At 54.3% G+C, this 20826-nt stretch overlaps 5 protein-coding genes across 5 annotated transcripts; 1 reads left to right on the top strand and 4 right to left on the bottom strand.

Moving 5' to 3' along the window:
• Positions 1–1206: 1206 nt before the first annotated feature.
• Positions 1207–2288, top strand: COL26b_000248 (uncharacterized protein; the record flags this gene model as incomplete). Its single annotated transcript, XM_053173218.1, has 2 exons — positions 1207–1291; positions 1390–2288. The coding sequence occupies 2 exons, from the start codon at positions 1207–1209 to the stop codon at positions 2286–2288; spliced, it is 984 nt and encodes a 327-aa protein (XP_053042924.1).
• A 3814-nt stretch (positions 2289–6102) lies between these two features.
• On the bottom strand, positions 6103–6454 carry COL26b_000247 (uncharacterized protein; the record flags this gene model as incomplete). Its single annotated transcript, XM_053173217.1, has 2 exons — positions 6103–6206; positions 6256–6454. The coding sequence occupies 2 exons, from the start codon at positions 6452–6454 to the stop codon at positions 6103–6105; spliced, it is 303 nt and encodes a 100-aa protein (XP_053042923.1).
• A 2074-nt stretch (positions 6455–8528) lies between these two features.
• Positions 8529–10597, bottom strand: COL26b_000246 (uncharacterized protein; the record flags this gene model as incomplete). Its single annotated transcript, XM_053173216.1, has 4 exons — positions 8529–9379; positions 9436–9923; positions 9979–10215; positions 10365–10597. 4 exons carry the CDS (start codon positions 10595–10597, stop codon positions 8529–8531), a joined length of 1809 nt encoding a protein of 602 aa, XP_053042922.1.
• Positions 10598–12779: 2182 nt separating this feature from the next.
• Positions 12780–15637, bottom strand: YTA12 (Mitochondrial inner membrane m-AAA protease component; the record flags this gene model as incomplete). Its single annotated transcript, XM_053173215.1, has 2 exons — positions 12780–13603; positions 13657–15637. The coding sequence occupies 2 exons, from the start codon at positions 15635–15637 to the stop codon at positions 12780–12782; spliced, it is 2805 nt and encodes a 934-aa protein (XP_053042921.1).
• An 887-nt stretch (positions 15638–16524) lies between these two features.
• Positions 16525–19453, bottom strand: COL26b_000244 (uncharacterized protein; the record flags this gene model as incomplete). The annotated part of the gene is made up of 5 exons (XM_053173214.1): positions 16525–17239; positions 17296–18871; positions 18925–18989; positions 19046–19173; positions 19253–19453. The coding sequence occupies 5 exons, from the start codon at positions 19451–19453 to the stop codon at positions 16525–16527; spliced, it is 2685 nt and encodes an 894-aa protein (XP_053042920.1).
• Between the last annotated feature and the right edge of the window lie 1373 nt (positions 19454–20826).

Genomic DNA, 20826 nt, shown 5'->3' with positions numbered 1-20826 from the left:
AGTCTCAACGCGAGAGGGGGACGACAACAAAAGCAACCCCTCAGTGGACCGGTCTTACCTGGTCATGGAGAAAAACAACAAACTGCCAATGGTGGTTAGCACGAATTCCGCATAACAAAAGTTGGCAGCGGTCTCCTGGTAAGGCCAGGGCGGATACCGGTGCAATTGCCGCTGGCTTAGGCAAAAAGAAGAAAATGTTCTTCGGGGCACGACCGAATTTTTCACAAGATTGAGTGTGACTGGCGATCTAGAAGGCACCGGGTGGGAAATTGATGTGGGGGAATCACAGTTGTGGACTTGGTACAAGTTGGTAGATGTGGGTTAATTAGAAGAGAAAAAAAAAGTGAGCGATGTTCCTGTAGCAGCAACAGAGAGGACCCGCCCCAGGGTCTTAAGAGGACCCCTGATTTTCTGCAACGCCTTTCACGAGAGCTTAACAGAGACAAGCCAGAGAAGCACCCAAGAAATGGCTTTCTTTCGCTCCTTGGTGTTAGTGAGAAAGGCATCTATCTGCACCAGTACCAAAAAACGACATTCCTCATTGGGCCAGGCCTAGACAACATCCATGTCCATCACCAACCAGCTCAGTGGCTGCCCCGCCAAAATTCTCCGTCTCTGATCCAGTCGTTCTGCGCTGGCTGCATCGTTGCGCAACCTCTCATTGATGGGAAACCTGGACTAGGGTGGCCTCCTCCTCCTCCTCCTCTTCTGAAAACTTCGAGATCAACAGGGACGTGGGACGTACCCAATGACATCAGTCACCGCCTGGGAAAAAAAGACCACCGACTAGGGATGGCAGCGTGCAGGAAGCTTGCACCGAGGGGGAAATTTTTTCTTCTGGTCGTCGTCGAACCCCACGTCAGTCCAGTCGGGTCCCCTCGTCACCCGTCCGTCCCTCCTCATGCTGGGTGATGAATTTTTTTTTCCACGGCCCATCCATAATAAATCACAAAAGTGCTGTAATTCGTGACGATTTGCTAAGCAGACTGCACTTGCGATTCATATTTAAGCGGTGATCCCCAGTGCGAGGCGACCCCTTTCCCAGTTGTTCCTTCTCATCTTGCGCTGCCTGATCTTTCCTGCTACCCCTCCATAATCAATACCCCGCCACGGTGAAATCTCAAAAACACACTTGAGCTTCACCCTCACCACACACATTCACTGTCTTTTTCAATCCTTTAACGATTCTTCATTACAGCCGCCAAAATGGTCGAGATGATTGAGACTGGCGTCACCTACGAGGAGCTCGCTGACATCGAGCGCGAGTTCGAGCAGGTCGAGACTGAGATGCGTAAGTTCTTGCTCCCTCCCTCACACACTCTCGTCGCCTCCTTTCCTTTCGAGCCCTCAGAAAAATCTGTAATCTCACACGCCCTCCCCGCCTTCTAGTCCGCCGCCAGTACGAGCTCTCTCGCCCTCTGTACGAGAAGCGCGCCGCCATCGTCGCCAAGATCCCCAACTTCTGGGCCCTCGTCTTCGAGCAGTCTCCCCCGGAGATTGACGAGTACATCCAGCCCCAGGACGCCGCCCTTCTCCTGGCCTCCCTCAAGAACATCTCCGTCTCTCGCTTCGAGCTCGAGAACGGCCAGAACGGCGACCCCCGCTCCATCGCCATCCGCTTCGAGTTCGGCGACAACGAGCACTTTGAGGACAAGGTCCTTGAGAAGAAGTTCTGGTGGCGCACCTCCGAGAACTACACCGGCCTCGTCTCCGAGCCCGTCAACATCAACTGGAAGGCCGGCAAGGACCTGACCGACGGCCTCCTGACCGCCGTCCAGAAGGTCTGGGCCCAGGGCGGCCCCGTCCTCTCCGGCAAGGGCAAGCCCGCCCCCACCCCCGAGGCCCAGGCCCTCAAGGCCAAGATCGAGGAGACCGGCATGGGCGGCGTTTCCTTCTTCTGCTGGTTCGGCTACGTCGGCAAGCGCATCTCCGCCGAGGAGAGCGCCGCCTTCGCCGCCAAGGAGGCCGACGAGTTCAACCGCCGCAAGGCCGGCGAGAAGGTCGAGGAGAAGGCCGACGAGGACGACGACGACGAGGAGGACGAGTTCGAGTACGAGATCTTCCCCGACGGCGACGACATCGCCACCGCCATCGCCCAGGACCTCTGGCCCGACGCGCTCACCTACTTCAGTAAGTTCATCCGCTCGCAGGGCGCCGCCGCCGCCCATGGTGATGGTGACAGAGACTTACTGTCCATGATAGCGCAAGCGCAGGAGGCCGGCGACCTCAGCGACGCCGAGTTCGAGACTGACGAGGACGACGACGATGAGGAGATGGGTGACGCGTAAATGTGCTTGGAAGGCAAGGAGAGAGAGGCGCGCGCGGTTGCAGCAATGATGTGATGACGTTTGGAACATTAGATGGTGATACCACATAATCAGTCAGCCCTTGGATGGGGACCAAAATCAAAAGCTTTTTCGTTTGTTATAACTACTACGTTCCACTATAAGTGACCTTGATATCCTTCATTTACAGACTGATTCTTATGCCGCCATCTCGTGCCTGGACAGTGGCCCATGTGAGCCAGCAGGCACGCCATAGTTCGCTGGCAGCTCGAGGAGATTATTAGAGTCCGCTTCGTGGGTCTCAGTAAAGGTCGGCACCCCATGGTTCCCTGGCAACTCGCTGAGATTGTTAGAGCCCGCTTCGTCAATTTCAGTCAAGGTCGGCGCCGTATACGCGGTGCCGACTGAGCCAAACTTCGACGACGGAGAAGAATCCTGTGGTGCTGCCGCTACCTGCCGCTTCCTCCGTCTCCTGAAGAACAACACCAGACCAGCAACGAGAACAGGTGCTGCGACTCCTCCAACGGCACCACCCACAATAGCACCGATATTAGGGCCTGATGGCTGAGGTTCCGTATCACCAGGCAATCCTACTTCGCTTGCTGTAGCGTTCGGAGACCCTTTATCGTTGATGAGCCACCAGTCGCCAACAGAAAGGGTGTTCAGGTCTCACTTACACTGGGAAAAGAGCGCCTTGAGTTCCGGAGATACCCAGTTAGCAACGTTACCCTGGCTGTACCAGTCTTTAACCACCTTGGGAGAGTCATAACCTCCCGCATTCGGATCGTAACGGTTTGTCCAGCGCAGTTCCGTCATGTCAAAGATGCCGAGACCCAAGGGCCATGGATCCGGTGTTGAGAATCTCTTGCCGATAAATGTTTCAGGAAGTAAACCGCCAACAGAAAGCATTTGTCGTCCGCCGATTACCGTACATGCGTGGTCTGCGCGTTGTGTCGAAAGGCTCTTGTTATCTGCCTTGAAGAAATTGAACCCAGGAAGGCTAAGGATGTGGACCTCGTTCGAGGTAGCAAAGGTGTTTGTCTCCCGACCACCGTATATGAAGCTGTTCAACGGAGATTTGTCAACCTATTATCCCTTGAGTCGAGATACTGCACTAACATTTCGTAGGTGTTGTTGGGGCCAGGAGCGCCCGTAGTGCAAAACTTCTCTTTGCGAAACGGGACATCACCCGTGGTTTGCTGGTGATACCACTCGTCGCCTTCGAAATGGTGATGTCAGCTCGGGATCATGCTTACAAGTTGGAGATACGAACCATATGGATCATAGACTGAGATTTTATCGAATGCCATCGCGTCCCATATTGAGAAACGAGTTGCTGACACAGGTGCCTCCCACCCGCCGAGGACGACGAGTAAGCCCTCGGGGCCGAACGGCACAAATTGCAGGGAGCCGCCCTTGAATGTTCCGTACTTACCAAACCTGCTGGATGAAATATTTCGCATCTCGCCGGATCGCATGTCAAAAGACACGAGCGCGGCCCTCGACACTTATGTTTCCCAGTGTTGAGTTTGATGGTTGACTTCCATTGTCGAAGTCGGCGTCCGTTCCCTGGCTAGTGTAGCCGCCAAAGTAGTAACCGACATTCTTGCTCTGGGAAAACGCTCCCTCTCTCGTCCGAGCGATAGCTAGGAGATTGGGAGGAGTTATGTCTTGCCAATGGCCTTCCCCCGTGTCGTCAGCTGTGAATCGCAATATCTTCTTATCCCAAGGCGTCGAGGTTCCCTTCCAGCCGCCCCAGGTGAAGAAGGCGTTCGAGGTAGGATCTTTCCAGATGGCTTGCCCGTTTAACATATATGGCCTGATTTTCGGGGTTGTTTTCATCGTGACGCTTGCGGGGTCCCACGGCTCAGTAAGGCCAATGGAGATGGTCGAGTTGACTACCACGCAAACCAGCGTCAGTTCCATCAAAGTTTTGAGAACAGAATTCTGCGTACCTGGCCATGATGGGTAACTGTAAGTTTCGTTGTACTCACCTTCGTATTGCGAAACTTCACCTCCGTCTATGTAGACGTACTTTCCGATGGCAATGGCTTCGGGAAGTCAGCGGGTCCGTTCTTGGGTAAGAATGCCGCGATGCAACTTGCCTGAACAGTATGCTCTTCGCAGGAAGCTGGATGCAGGTGGGGCATCAACCAACCCTCGAGGGTTAATGGCGGAATCCCAAGAAGGATCCATCCGAAGGGACGAAGCTGCTTGCCAAAGCAAAGGAGCCAGGGTTTGGTAACGCATTGATCACGATGTTCATGACAGCCTTTCAGGAGGACGTGGGTAGTAGCTCTCGCTGCCGCATGGGAGAAAGAGGCCTGTCCGCTGACAATGTTGGGAGACAGATGTCAAGGGACAAGAGGCTGAGGTTGCTGAGGCAGCTGAGACATGCTAATACGTTTCCGCTTTCCGGACTTGATGTTATGCGGCCTTAATCTCGTTATGCGACATCTAATATTGCAGGTAGTTGTACTGCCGACTTCCTCTTTGGGTACCGAGCCATGATCATGCTCACAAGCGGGCTTTCTGATGGATCCAGCCGACGGTAGCTTGCCGTAAGTGGGTTATAAGTGGTGTCAAGACTCAACGTTGTACTGTTGATTAGAAGAAAAGACTTCTGGCCAGCTGAGCTTGCTTCCAGTCTCATGAGCAACATAGGATAGGAGAAAGTTACGGTAGTCGCAGGCAGCGCTTGGCAGGTTACTTTCTTCTTGGAGGATTGGCATTACTGTGAGAGTCAAGACTCGGACCGGCTTGATACTTGGACTGCGTCCAGCTTTGACAAAGTTTTGAAGCTCCCGTTCCGAGATACAACATTTTCCCCGTGTCCATTTTTCGTGCGCTGTATCTGTGCTGATATTACTTTCCTTTGGCTATCTAAAGTCTTGCCTACGACTCTTTGCCTCATGTGGCTCACTCTCCGCTGACAACTCGACTGGTATTGAGTGACCATGAACCTCAACCCAACCAGATGAGGTATCCATCTCCAAAGGACTGGACTCTCCATGAAGCTGGTGGTGCCCAAGCATATTGTGCTCTCCATAGGCTGTGGACTGTGAGCCATATTTTTGATACATCGAATCGGTAGCTCGGGGATCGTGCGGCGGGTGCCGGGGCGCCGCTGCGTATGACTTCTTGTGTTTGATGAAGACGATGGCAAGCCCAATGAGAAGTGCCACCCCGAAAAACCCACCAGCCACGGCGCCGGCGATGGTTCCGGCGGGTGGTGAAGATGAGCGGCTCTCATCGCCGTCATTAGACGTGCCGTTTCTATCAGGTGTCGCAGATGGGCCAGGAGATGGTAATTCATCCTGGGATGCTATTGCTTGGTAAGTTAGGTTTCCGTTCTGGGGTCAGACTCACTTACGCTTTAAGAAAAGAAGCTTCACGTCTTCATTTGCCCAGGAGACATTGTTCTGCCCCCCTCCCTCATACCATTGCTTTACTATCTCCGGGGATTCGTACGCCGCCTCATCAGCGCTGTACCCATCCTTCCAACGCATCTCTGTCAAGTCGAAGACGCCCAGACCATAAGGCCATGGGTCCGGTTGAGTCCATCGTTGAATGTAATCGAGAGTACTAAGACCGCCAATAGAGAGCATCTGCCTACGTCCCACCACAACACAGGCTTGATCATACCGTGGGGTCGAACTATCACCGGCTTTAAAGAATCTGAAGCCAGGAACGCTGAGCACGTAAACGTCGCTGAAAACATCCTGGTTACTACTCCAACCTCCGTAAATGAAACTTGCCTGGAGAGTCATCGTTGAGCTGGTCACTGGAGACGTTCTCAATTGGAACAACAGTCTACTCACATCTCGAATGTGTTGTTTGGTCCCAAGACGCCTGTTGTACAGAAGCGCCTCCTCCTTGCCGGTTTAGATCCAGTGGTGCTTTGGGTATACCATTTTTGGCCTGGGGTAGTGTCAGTCGAGACGCTCATGCTGAGAGATCATTTACTCACCTTTGATGTCGAACAAAGTGACCTGGCTGAAATCAATCTCCTCCCAACCGCCCTCTCTAGACGTTATAGGCGCCTCCTGACCGCCGAGAAAGAGAAGAACACCAGCGTCCCCGAAGGGCAGAAACTGCGAAGACCCTTCCTTGAAAGTCCCATATTGGCCAAATTTACTCGTCGTGTTCTTGATCTCTCCGGATGTCATGTTGTACGACACGAGTCCTGGGGTGGGAATGGACACATTCCAATCTGAGATGTAGGAGTCGCTCCGCCTCCTGACGATTCCCCCAAAATAGTATCCGGTATCTTTGCTCTGTGTGAAGGTTCCATCTGTTGGCCTTAACAGGTCTTCAAACGTGTTGAGGTTGGAAGGCGGCGACTTTGCCCACCTGCCGCCACCGCTACCGTCGGCCGTGAAACGCAAAATCTCCTTATCCGGGAGTGTTCTGTTATAAAACTTCTCACCTGCCCAAGTGTAGAATTCATTTCCGGATGGTCCAAGCCATATGGACTGGCCATCCAGCTTTTGGGAATCTTTGGGTATCGAGTTCATGACAACAGATGAGGTAATCCAGGATGTTTTCAGACTTATAGAGATGGTCGAGTTTACTGGAGCGCGGTTCCCTTTGTGTCAGCGTTCTTTTCGTCTATTCAGCTATGGTTTGATCTGGGGGTTACCTTCACGAAATAGCCCGGTCAAGTCGGTGCGACTGACGTTGTTCAGAGGCGTCTGCGAGATCTCGCCGCCGTCTATATACACATAGTCGCCCACGACAGCAGCTTAACCAGGTCAGTGGTTTCATAGTTACATGCTGAGAAGTAAAGAGGTCTTACCTGAGCACAAAGATCTTCGCACGAAACTAGACTTCGAGGGTAAATCTTGACGCTCCACGAGCCCTGATAGACTGAACAGGCTTAGACAATGCGCCCCAACTGCCATCCATGACATGAGGCAAATGGAGATTCGCATCGTGTAAAAGCTTTCTGCACGACACATGATCTTCGAGAGTTTCCGAGGTGTTCAGGGGCAGGTTTTAAGGAAGGGCGCCCAGAGAACAACCAAGTCAGCCTGAGACTTGCTCACTGGCAAGGCTGGGCATTCAAATGAAAGCTGTTTCAGGCAACCAAGACACAATGACATTGGAGGATTGAGCTATGATACAAGCATTCAAAAACAGTGGCGAGCTTACTTTAAGTACTGTTAGAAGCCACCAAGGCTGCCCAAGCCTGCTCGGCTGATTCTGATGTCTATGTTTCCTACATTACTCAACAATAGCAAGGTTACTGCCATGCAAAAAGTCTCATTGTTTGTAGTGAGTGCGCTGTTTAGAGGCATACAAGGATTAAAATTGTCATATCACTGCGAGTATGTAGCTTTGAAGTATAAGCGAATGTGTGGCTTTAAGCCGGCATGCCTCTGCCTGTTTGGTTCATGCTTCTTGCCGGAAGGGGAAAATGAAGGTGTATACGGAAATTTTAACGCCTAATCTCGGATGCCAACCGAAGCCTTTCCAGTACCGAAAGCATCATATTGCTACTTGAAGAAACCGGGACACGCTTCGTTTTTTCCAGTTCTTGAAAGCAGGGGGACGACGTTGTCAGTGGCAGTAAGACTGGATACCTAGTTTTCCCCCCCAAGCAGTTCAGAGTCCTACCAAAACGGTCCTTGGCTGTAACTTATCTCAACCCAAATACCCATCTATTAGTTTCTACTGAGTGCTATTTTGTCTCTGGAAGCTTTTGTAATGCCCCGAGTTTCGAAGGGATAACCACCCGCGCAACCCACCTTGTCACCTAATCAGCCTCGATGCTTGTGAGACAAGGGCTGGATGGCGATTTTCATTGAGGAATAGACGCCAAGAAGAAGGACATCGTGTGGTATGGACTGATCGACAAGGCGAGACTCTTCGTAGCCAGCAATGATCGCTGTCAGCCTTGTGTCGATTGGGTGACTCAGGGGTAGTAGGATAGCTAGTCTAATTTTCGGACCCAGGCCGAACACGCCTTTTGAGGAGTCTTCATCGCATTTCCTTCCTATTGCTCTTGCCCAAGTCAAAACTCAAAGTATGTCATTATATCTTTCGCTACAAATGCTGCTCTCTTCACACTAGTGAAGATGTATATACCTCATGCCAAAATATATCTCCTCATCTGGAATCCTCTCTAGGACAAGTGCCTCGAGTGCTCTCGTCTATCAAAACCGCCCGCAGCGGTGCCATCCAACTCTATTACAACATCCGATCCTCTCTCAGTCAGTGACGCTTCTTGCCACTCTCTTCTCATCCTCTCCTTCTCATGCCCTCAGACCCAGCACTCCCCGCCCTACCCAACTCAGCCTCATCCTCAGGCCCCCTCCCCGGAGCCAACACCCCCTCACTCCCACTCCCCCGCCTCCTCGGCTCCTCGAACCTCGTCTCGTCCGAGTCGTCCGCATCTACCCCATGAATACCGCCACAGCTCTCCATCGTAAACGGGCTCGCCGTCGGCCCGTCCAGAACCCCTAACTCCTGTCCCGAAAACCGCCGCGGCAGAAGCCACGCGCGGATCGGGATCAGCAGCATGATGAACACAGGGAATCCCACCGCGGCCACGGTCTGCGTGATGGCAAACGTCGCCCCGAAGCCCACCAGCTCGATCGCGACAAACTCCCACACGGCCCGCCGCCGGATCTGGTTCAGCGGGTGGTTCGGCGGCGTCAGATTCTTGTCCTTGAGCAAGAACAGGATCTTGAGCGTGATGCCGTTGCCCTCGAGCGCCTGCACGCCCATCACGAAGAACAGCCCCGCCAGCACGCCGTGCGGGATGAGGTGCAGCACGACCAGCAGCGGGCCCGTCATCGTGCCGAGCGTCAACAGGCCCTGCGCCAGGTTCGACACGCGCTGCTCCACCACGTGAGAGGCCTTTGTGACATGTTTCCCGGTAAGCTCGCCCTTCTCGTCGACTTCCGCCTCGGACTTGCGCACGGTGAGTGACTCGGTGTGGAAGGGCGCCTGCGGGATGAGGCCGTTGGGGAAGGGCAGGCCCAAGATGCCCGCGACGCCGGTCGTCAGGCCGAGGAGGAAGAGGTCCCAGTGGAAGCCTGCTGGCTTCCGGAGGGGAAATTCGGTGCCTTGAGCGATGAGTGAAGAGACTTTTCGGTCAGGTTAGTTGGGACCTTCTTTGATTCGGGGGGTGGGGAGGGGTTACCGTTGTGGTCAAACCAGAACAAGATGGTGAGCAATACCGCAAACGGAAGCGCGAGGAATACATCGCCGACGGGGATATCCCAAAAGTGTACGAGCCAGCCCCGGTCCGCGGTCGGCATGAAGGCGATGCCCGTCGGGAGGACCTCCAAGTCGATCGGTTTCATCCGGCCAATGTGCACGAACCCGGTGAAGAAGATGAGGGTGAGTGGAGTGCCGTAGTCCTTGAGGAAGATGCGCACATGGTGATGGAACAGGCTGCTGCCACCAAGGCCGGCGCAGACGTACGCAACCATGAAGACGAGCAGCGAGGCGACGATCGACAGGTAGAACGGCTCGGCATCACCCAGGCGCTCGAGGACCTGGATGCCTTTTTGGAGGTAGATGAAGGCGACGTAGAAGCCGAAGATGTCGCAGGGGAAGCGGGTCACGTAGCGCAGCCAGTTGCAGGAGTTTGTTATCGCGAGGATCCAGTGGAGGATGAGGGACCATCTGTTGTTGGGTGTCAGTTCGCATTACGGCGAAGGGTTGCACTTGGATTACGTACATTCCAATCCAGCACATGAAGGCCAGGTAGTTCACTCCCGTGGGCTTCATGATGTCGTACACGGTATAGTTGAAAACGGTAATCGGGCCCGTGACGCCGACGATGACCAGAGGTTGGCATGCAAACACGGCAAAGACAACGGATCCGAGCACCGAAGCCAGTAAGACCTCATTGACGCCGTATGTTGAGCCGGTGCTGGTGAACATGTCGAGGGAGAAGGCCAGGGCTGGGAGGATACTGGGCTCATGTTAGTCTCCATCGCCCTTGAACCCATCTACAACCACAACGGCTATATCTTGACTGTTGTTGTGACAAGTAAAAGGCAATCGCTATGAAACTCATGGGGTTCGCGGCAGACAAACCACGAAACGACTTGGAATACGTACTTTGCAAAATACATGTACACGGTCGCCGGTACGACACGATAATCCCACGCATCGAGCCAATCGCTGACGTAAAAGGGCGCCCGGCGCCGCAGGTCGTTCACCATACCGCGGAAGAGCTGGACCTTCCACCATCCAGAGGAACGCCCGCGGCGGCTACTGCTGCCCTGCTGGCTTGTGGTTGTCGTCGGCCCGGGAAGTGGCTCGACTGTCTTTTCGTCCGTGTTGGGCGCCATTGTAGACTGCCCCAGGCGAGCTTCGCCTTTCCTTCACCGTCTATGGGTGTGTGTAAATGCGCAAACACCAAATGGAAATATAAAGAGCAAAAAGTATCAATAACGATTAACGATGCGCAAGTCGTACCCAACGGGTAATCATGTCGAAGAAGGCACAAATCCCTCCAAAGTAGAAAAGTAGATGACGACGTTCGAGGTGTAGAACTGGACCTGGGCTTGGCTAAGGCCGGCCAGGTGTGGGTGGGTGGTTGTTGTATTTAAGAATTGGTATGGACTGATGGATCTGCCTAGGACAAGGTAGGCCGAGACAAGCACTTCTGAAGCGCACTTCCGTCCGGGGGAGATTTGATGAAGAGGTATCCGTATTTGATTTCAGGGTGGATGCGACTGCGACCTGCCGACATGCAAAGGACCATAAGAAGCACAACAGAAAGAGAGGGCCAAAGGGGGAAAATCCAGTTGCAAGGGCAAAATCGTTGAGAACCTCGCAGGGAAATGATGTGAGCGGGAATACAGGTTCCAGACTCGAGAGTTCAGAAGAGGCAATAAACCAGGCACCCCCAAATGGAGAAAAGAGTCGGCCCCGCCCGATTGGAACTCTGGCAAGGTATGTTTGTTTTTCTCGTCAAAATTGACTCGTCTAGACCAGCACTGCGGCGGCGGCCTCGCTGTATCTTCTCGTCAAATCAGTGTTGCGATGAGAGATTCGAAGCCAAACCACCACGGATGCTGTAGAACGAAGGTGAAGAAATGATGACGGCGTCGCAAACCCCAGCGGCCGTCGCCGTCACCGCTTCCCACCACCCCCAGAAACACCGAGTCAAGAACCGTCTTAACAAGTTCGCCACGTGCATATGCCGCTGCAGTAATCGTAGATTCCGCACCGCAACCCTCCTCGGAAATGCGACGGCCACAGGTATCCCATTGGTCAATACACAGCATCCCCCGCAGAATTCTGCTTGGGCAGAATGTATGTTGACATCCTGACCCCATTCCACCCAATCACCTCTCTTAAATGGCAATGTGGAGCTCCACTCGGGACCAAAATGTCTGAGCCGAAGAGAAAGCGAAAGAGAGACTCTTGATAATGAGAACTTGCTCATGTCGCAAAGAATCACTCGACATCTCTGTCATTGTTCGTTTGTCAAGAAGCTGGGTTTAGACTGGCGCCAGAAACAAGATTCGGTCTACGGCCGCAGCAGAATGGCGCCGGCATCCCACGCGATCGGCAAGATCTCAATCTCTGAGAGGAATTTAATAGCCGTCCTTTGCCATCTCTGAAAAACTCTGAACCGTGCCCTTCCTTAACCCCGAATGACACCACTTAACGCGACACTAATGCGGTCAGTCACACGGCCCCAGACCCTACCATTGACCATTAGATCGATGGTAGAGTTTCGAATGTCGTCTGTTGTCTATTGTCACCATATGAGTTGGTGTCTCGTGGGAGGAATTGGCTCGAGAAGACGTCATTCTCCACGCGAAGGAGTGCACTTGTGGGCATAGCATGAGGCTTTCCGACGTTAAAACTTACTTATGCTCTTTCCATCATTTAATAAACATGTCGATGAACCTGCACAGCTCATCCAGTAAGACGAGGATCAGTAGAAGATACCTGGCAAGAACACCTTGGCACCTATGATACAAGCCGCCCAAACCGTGCACTGCAATCCCATTGCCGGACGAAGCACTGTCCAAAACGCTCTGACTGCTTTGTGTGTTATGTCCGGTTCTGACTTTGGGTGAGCTATGCAACTTGCCCTCACAAGTATAAGCCCAGAGGGCTGAACAACTACCCGCGCCTGCTTCGTGTGAAGTTTTCACCCTAGGTACTGAGATGAATTTTGTGCTTGGGCTTCGAAACCACACACGATTGATGAATATCTAACAGAAGCAAAAACGTATGCGCCTTTCACTCGAGACTACCAATCGACCTTCATCATACCCCTCTGTAGGGGACTTGGTATTTTTGAGAGTCAAGCTGGATGTATCTACAATTCCTACTACAAGTACAAGTGTGAAGTGTTCCCCCGCCTCCCCAATCTACTCCAGCCCGCAATGGTTGATGCCTCTACTAGTAACACAGCCGCCGCGAAGGCAGAGTTGAGAGCCCTTTTGTTGTATTCCCTTAGACTAAAGAAATTGAAAACCACATTTCGAGTGCCATCCCCTCGCCCTCTCATCATCTCCTCGACCCGTCCTGGCTGTCCTCCAAGCTCTTGAAAGTGGGCGTGGGGCCGACGGGCGGGTTCTCGGGCGGAGAGTCCGTGTTCTCCGTCTCCTGAGGGGGCGGCGGCGGCGCGCTCTTCTGGCCCTGGCCGCCAAAGTACTTCTCAAACTCCTGGTGGTCACCAAACGGTCTCGGTCCGAGGATGCGGACGAGATCGTCACGTGTAAGCATCTCCTTCTTCAGGAGCTCCTCCGCGACGAGGCCGACCTCGTGCTTCTTCTCCGTCAGCAGGTCGCGGCACTGCTTGTACGCCTCCTCCACGATGCGGTGGACCTCGGCGTCGATGGCCTGCGCCGTCGCCTCGGCGAAGGGCTTCTGGAGTGTGTTTGGGTCGTCGTCAAAGTGCAGCGGGCCGACCTTCTCCGACATGCCCCACTGGGTGACCATCTTGCGAGCCATCTGGGTGACCTTGCGGAAGTCGTCGCTGGCACCGGTCGTGACGGTTGGGAAGTGCAGCTCCTCAGAGATGCGGCCGCCCAGGGTCATGGCCATGCGGTCCATCAGCTGTTGCACTGTCATCAGGTAGGCATCGCCTGAGGGCAGGTACTGGGCGTAACCCAGAGCGCCCTGTCCACGAGGGATGATGGAGACCTTGAGGAGGGGATCGGCGAACTCAAAGTACCAGCCGCAGATGGCGTGACCGGCCTCGTGGTAAGCGACCGTCCTCTTCTCCTTGGGGTTGAGGACAAGGGACTTGCGCTCGAGACCTCCAATGACACGCTCAATGGCCTGCTCGAAGTGGACCATCTCGACGGACTCGGCGTTGGCACGGGCAGCTATGGCATGTCAGTGAACTGTGGATATTAAGACGGGACTGAGAAAGACATACCGACAAGAGCGGCTTCGTTGACGGCGTTGGCAATGTCAGCGCCAGAGAAGCCGGGGGTGAGAGTCGCCAGACGACCAGTCAAGTGCTCCATCTCCTCCTTGGTAACGATCTTTGCAAGATGCACCTTGAAGATTTCTTGGCGGCCCTTCATTGTCGGGCGGTCAATATAGATGTGTCTGTCGAAACGGCCAGGACGCATCAGAGCCTTGTCAAGGATATCGGCTCTGTTGGTACCGGCGAGAACGACAACCTGCTCCTGAGTGTTGAAACCGTCCATCTCGGTGAGGATCTGGTTGAGGGTAGCCTCGCGCTCGTCGTTGCTACCGCCCGGGCGGTTGCCGTCCTGTCTCGCGCGACCAATGGCATCGATTTCGTCAATGAAGATGATGCAGGGCGCGTTCTTACGAGCCGTGGCGAAGAGGTCGCGCACTCTGGAAGGACCGACACCGACGAACATCTCGACAAACTCAGAGCCGGAGACGCTGAAGAAGGGAACGCCAGACTCGCCTGCCGTGGCCTTGGCCAGAAGCGTCTTACCAGTTCCAGGGGGTCCAGAGAGAATGGCACCACGCGGAATCTTGGCACCTAACCTCTCGAAGCGCTCTGGGGTCTTCAAGAAGCTGACAAACTCCATAATCTCCGTCTTGGCCTCGTCCATGCCGGCCACATCGTTGAACTTGACCTTGATTGCTGTCTCGTGGTTGAAACGCTTAGCCTTGCTCTTACCGAACCCAAACATCTGGTTGCCTCCACGTCCACCCATTTGCTTCGTGGTGTAGTACAGGAGACCAACCAAGAGGAGGGTCGGACCAAAAGCGTAGACCAAGGGCATAATGCCACCCTCGGTGGCATAGCTCACCGGGATGCGCTCTGCAGGTGGGATACCCAGCTCCCGCTGGGCGTCCTCCAGCTGCTTCTCAAACATTTCGACGGAGCCGATGGAGAAGTAGTACTGCATGTTGGGGTTGACGCCCTCGTTGCCGCCGTACACAGACTGGACACCCTCGCGATTCAGCTCGACACGAACACGGCCAGACGTCTTGATGACCACGAGCTTGTTGACAAGTCCCTTGTCCAGGAAGTTCCTGCGCAACTCCTGCCAAGTGATCTCCTTCTCGGAACCCCACAGCAGAGACTCGAAGAACGGCAGAATCACCGCCCAGACGATGGCAGCGACAACGAGATCGCCAGTGCTGAACATGCCGAAAAGCCACTTGTTTTTGCCCGATCCTTCGTTACCGCCCTCGCCCGACTCAGACTTTCGGCCCCGCTGCTCCTCCTTCTGCTTCTTGCTTTCCCAGTGATCCTTCTTCGCCTGATCTATCTCCTTCATTGCTGCCTTCTCCTCCTCACTCATATGGGTCATCGCTTCGTATTGGGCGCATCTGCTCGTAATCTGTGCTGAGACACGGATGAGCTTGGCCATTTCGCGAAAGCTTATGTCCTTTTTGCCGTCCTGTAGCGAGTACAGAATCTCCTTCAATTCCTCGGGGACTCCTAGTAGCCTTATCTCCTCAATGCTCTTCAGGAGGAAGTCCTTCTGGAACCCAGGTAGAGCTGGGTTATAGGCCATAGTCTTCAGCATGATAAGCTCCTCCTCCGTCAGGTACACCCAATTCTTGGGAAGCGGCCATTCTTTCCGTATAAGCTCCTCCTTGGCCAAACGAAGCTTTTCGGGGTCGGTCTCCTCTTCTGGCTTCTTTCCTTCCTCGTTCTCCTGCTTAAATTTGTCTGCCTCCTTGTCCAACTTCTTGTGTTGGTCTGCCTCTGCGTCCTCTTTCTTGGCTTTCTTTTCGTTTTTCTTCTTGGGAGCTTCTGGCTTGTTATTTGTTGAATAGAACTGCGATCGGTATGCGGCGAGGGGTGCCTGCGGGGCAAGTCGTGCTATTCTCGACGGCTGGAAACGCATCCGTGTGATCGGGTGCTGCGCAGTCCTGACAGCTTGCGCAAGCTGCGCCGACTGGCGCAGGAACCTCGCCATGATTGTGTATGCCGGTAGAGACGAGGCGGAACGACCGGGGCCGAGCTGGATATGTAATTCACCGCGTGCAGCGATGTGCTACCTCATTGAGGCAACTTGGTGGGTGCTGGGCGGTTGTCGGGTTGAGGATGGATATCCGGAAGACTTCAAGATGGAAATAATGACACCAGCCGCAGCGTTTTCGGCGGCGTTCGAAGAGTTCGAGGTGGTGGTGTTGGCGATTGGCCCAGGGTTTCCGGGATGACTGCGCGATGGCGAAAAGCTACCACCACCATTAGTGATGAGTTCATCTCGCTGCGGGTCCCATCGCAGCCCAGTTTTTAGCGGCACGTGACTCAAACTCCGTCCCGCCGCCAATTCTGTCGGTTGAGACGGGCTGCTTCCGCCGCAAACTCCGACCCGGACAATGACACTTGCATTCCACCTGGCGCTTTTTGGACCGCAGGCTTCCACTGGTTGACGTAGTCTAGAGTGTGGAGTGTAGGAAAGAGTGGAAGTATGGACGTCCTGCGCAGGGCTTACACGCAGGCGTCCGTTTGCTGTCAATTGAAGCACAATGCACGAATAAGTTGACGAGTAGTTCTGAAAATGAAGGAATTGAGTCTGCTATTGATCTTTCTTGTCAATGCTAGACGTATGTCCGCCACTCTATGGCAATATACACGCCGCACGATGGCCGCTGTCCACGGAGGGACCCCACATACAACATATTTTCCGCCTCAGCTGGGCTGATTACTAGTACATACGTTCAAAGTGTCGTTATTTCGTCTCACATGCCCATAAATAGACCAGATTTCCACCATGATATTCCATGCTTCGGTCCCGTGTGGGATTTCTCATCCGTTTTTCATCCTCGCCAGATCCACTGGCATAGAACTGTTCGTGCATCAGCCAACGTTTCCATTCTCCACCGTTGGGTACGCGCCGCCGCTCATCTCAGCCCAGTCCCAGTCCAACGTCATGGGAAGCGAAAATAGATCCTGCGGCAAGAGAGGTTGCTGATACGGCGCGCCCATATTCATCGGCGGTGAACGGGGGTTGTGGATTCCGCCAAATCCTGTCATCTCCGCGAAGTTACCAAATTGGGCCTGATCCGGCATTGGAAACTCGTGTGGCCATCCTGCCGACGGGAGAGCCGGAGAAGGTTCGCGCATCGAAGTGGTTTGCATAGGACTGAATCCATGCCTGCGACGGTTGGCTTCCCCGTTGAAGTCGGGGGACAGTTGTCCATTCGTCGCCGAGTTCGCCGAGGGAGTGACCGTCTGTGGAGTCGGCGTCGTCGCTGACACTGGCCGAGGTGTGTGAGAAGATGCGGCCGGGCTTGATGATACTTTCGGTGCCGCTTCGCTCTTGCGCTTCCGCCGTGACGACTGGTCTTTCTCTGCCTTCTCGATGACGAGCTTCGCAATTCTTTCAAACTCGGAACAAACACCCAGCATACGGTGAACACCGCCGGTCTCGGCTTCCTGACCTAGCATGGACAAGAAGTTGACCACCAGATTCATCAATCTTGTGTCGGACTTGGCTCTGGGATCCATGGGGTTCTGGAGAATGTTTCCGAAAAGTGTCATTAGTGCGGATACAGGGAAGTAGAGAATGAGCCTGCAAAGACTGTTAGTTACTGAATCTAGAGCCTGATGTATTGAGCTTAAACTCACCAGACACTCGAAGAGTCTCCCTGAGGCATGTACTTCAGCAAGGAGATGGATGCTCGCGCAGCTGCCGTGCACAGCGCTGCGGAAGAAAACACGCGTGGGTTAAGGGGTTTGGCGTTGAGCCCCTGGATGGCATAGTTGGACAAGCGACTGGTCCAGTATCCGTGATGCACCGACATACGGTGAATTGTTGTCAGGCAGTTGTAGTACGTCAAGTGAAGCATGACGACGTGAAGGATAAGAGGCGTGTGCGACGCCTGAATCTCGTGCTCTGGCCTGAAATCGATTGGAATCCTGTCCTTCCACTCCTCGAGCTCCTGATCCAGCTCTCCGATGGTGTTGAGAAGTTCGCCGGGGGATTGTTTCGTTGCCTTGGTTGAGTACAGGCGAGAGTAAACCTTGCTTTCGATTGTCGCAAACTCGCACATGACTCTGAATAAGTTCATCTTGCCCTTTCCTTCAGCCAAGGGAATGTTGCCGATGTTGTCCTCCGGGTCGGCGTCGGGAAGCTCCACGTTCATGTCGTCATCGTCTTGTGCGGGAGGTCGGCCCGCACGAAGGCACAAGTCCTTATCGAGCATATAAGCAATCCAGAAGACTCGCTTGCGTTGCTCAATCTCGATAGGGTTCAGGTTGAAACCGGTTCCCTTCTTGTGCAAACCAATACTGTGGGCGAGACGAATCGCAGTTGCGACGAGGACAAACGTAGGCTGAGGGTTCGGTGTGCCCTGCATGAACAGAGCCATGCCGAGCAGTGCTTGCACACTCAGCAAATCCGTGTTGCGCATCGTCAGCTCAGCAAATGTTCCGAGGGCATTCTTGATGTAACCCCATGCCTTCTCGTCCTCTTCCTGGGGCACGAGGTTGCTCATAACGCGCAGGCGATGGGCAAACGCCAGGGCGCAGTTCAAGCTCGCCCACCATCCGGTGCCCTCGTAGGGGTCGTCAGAATATTGCCGCTCAACCAGATGCATGAAAGTGGGCTGATGGAACAAGGGGAACATGCAGTTGAAGTTCTCAAAGTAATCTTTCAGCAGGGACAAAGCCTCGTGCTTCGGGGGCAACGGTCGGAAGATTGGTCGACGGAACAGGTCGCTGAAAACCTCTGGCTTCCACGCAGTCCACTTGTGGTCGTCAATCGATACCTCGGAAATCATCTGCTGGAATGAATTGTCTCCCGTCTTCTCGTGGACCCACTGGATACCCTTGGGGGAGAAAATGGAGAAGCCGGAGGAGGATCCGATGTATCGGGTCTCGCCACTTTGGTTTGTGACCAAGGAGCACATCATCTCGGACAAAGCCTCGACTTCTTCCTCGCTCTTCTCGGGTTCTTCGGGGTGCACAGATTTGCGCCTCTCGCCCTCTTTGGGTTCCTTGTGGGAGTCTTTCGTCGGTTCAGGAGAGGTAATCGCGCTTTGGGGAGTTGATTCATTCTCGTTCTGTCCCGAAGTTGCCTGGGATGGGGAAGTCGGGTTGGAAGCAACCTGAGAAGCTTGTCTCGACTGCTGATGTTTTTCGGCCAGGCGCTTCTCTAGAGTGCCAAGATCAGTTTCGCCGTTATCGTCCTCGCCGAGTAGACCTGTACAGCCAGTCAGATAAGGCCGGTCTCCTCGTGGGGAGCGGGATACAAACCTGAGAGTCGCAGCAAGTTTTCCATACGGCCTAGACGGTTCTCCAGTCCTTCGATGTACTTTGCTCTGCTATCGTGTCAGTCGGGCTACCCAAAGAGCCTGAACTGCGCGGCTGGACATACCCTTTTGGCGGGTTGCGCTTCTTCTCAACCTGAGTGAAGACACAGTCTGTCTTGTAGTTTATGCAATGGCTACATGCGGGTAGCTTGCCATCGCACTTAATCTTCTTCTTTCGGCACATGTCACAGGCCTGCGGGACATGACATGAGCACGTTTTCTACGACTGCACAGTTTCAATGGCCGGGTAAGGACCATCGTAGGGTGCTTACTCTGGCAATTCTCCTCCTCTTGGCTTCGTTCGCATCGTCAAGTAGCGTAGATGGGTCGCCGAACATATGCGCCGCTAGGTCAGGCGGCATGTGCCGAACGGGAAGGCCATCAGGAGTGTAAGCTCCAAAGATCTGGGGCGGTTGGTTCATCAATGGGGGCGGGTGTCCCATGTGAGGCATCTGGAAGCCCATGTGGTCCATGGTGGGCAAGTTTTGGTGGACAAGCTAGAATTCGCAGTCGGGCGTCGCAACGGCACGGTCGGGATCGGAAATACGGTGGTCGTCAAGCCTGGGGAAGCTGACGGAGGGCGAGATTGTCGTTGAGAGCGACGGTGGTTACCCAATCTCTCGAGCGCAACCAAGCTGGAGGTTGTCAAAGGGCTACGGAGGAGGGGAACAGCGGGACGGAAAAGACGAAGGGGCGTAAAAGTTGAGAAACCCGTCTCGGTATTTGCAAGCAGGTAGCGCGAGAATAGCGTAGCGGCGGGCGAAGCTCTTTGTAATTCGCTCGGTAAGCTGGTGGCTGAGTCGACAGGAAGCTAAGGCCGAGGTGGATAAGAAGCCCTGGAATTAAGTAAACCAAGGAGTGAGGATCGCGGCTGGCGGCACAACAAGCGATAGCGGGTTGCAGTTGCAATAGAAGTAGCGGTGCGGGATCAGCTAACGAGCGAAACTCCGATGCTGCTTCGCTGAGAATCCCGGTCTAGCCTGCGGTCGGTGGAGAAGGTGTCGTCGAGCAGAAGGTCGTCCACGTAGACGCCAAGGTAGGCAGGTGAATGGTACCTTAGCTAAAACAGAGGCGACAGGCGGGCGCGTGGGGTTTGGCTGTGTGTCGGTTTATTCGTGATGCGTATTTGTCGAGCGGTTTTGCTTCGTATGGAGGCCGTAAAATATCAGGTGGGTGGCTGCTGTCCGTAGGCCTTTCTTTCGTGTACTGCGTATGGGAGCAGGGGAACAAGCGGCGGGGAGGGAGGGGTATCACGTTCGGACGCCTGGGAGGAAATCGAATCGAATAATGAAGAGTTAACAGGACGAGGGAGGGGTGGGAGAAGAGAGGGAGGAGGCAGAGGTAAGTGCGAGCAGGAAATGATGGGACGGAAGGAGTAAAAAGCGAAGCAGTGTGGAATCGAGCATGGCAGTATCACATAACGACAAGCTGCTGCTCCTCCTCCTCCTGGTGGACAGGTTGGGGGGCGAAAGGCGTTACAGAGTTGCAGAGAGGTCCGTCAGTGTGCTTGCAGTGAGCGTGGAGTGGCACTGGTCAGCGGGGCGTAGCTGACGGGGGGGGCGCTTGTCTTGCCTGCGTCTCGCTGCCCTCCCGTCTCTTGCTGGGCACTTGGGCTCCTGAGTCCTACAGTGCCGCATATGTCGCTGTGGACGTCCATTCAGTGTCGTACCTGGGGGCTTGGGCACTGGGCCTCACTTCCATCACAGGCTGCTGGGCTTTGGTCCGGCCCGGAGGACTGGAGGGGGAGGGGGAGGGGGACTCCACAAGGGGGAACGACAAGGATGCCCGGAATGGCAGGATGCACTTACGGCAAGGCAGGAAAGACAGGGTACGACCACCTCAGGGT

The sequence above is a fragment of the Colletotrichum chrysophilum genome (genome assembly GCF_026319265.1).
Source record: "Colletotrichum chrysophilum strain AFK26 chromosome Unknown scaffold_1, whole genome shotgun sequence".
Classification (NCBI taxonomy): domain Eukaryota; kingdom Fungi; phylum Ascomycota; class Sordariomycetes; order Glomerellales; family Glomerellaceae; genus Colletotrichum; species Colletotrichum chrysophilum.
The sequence above is the reverse complement of the archived record's forward strand: the minus strand, read 5'-3'. Positions and strand labels throughout refer to the sequence as shown.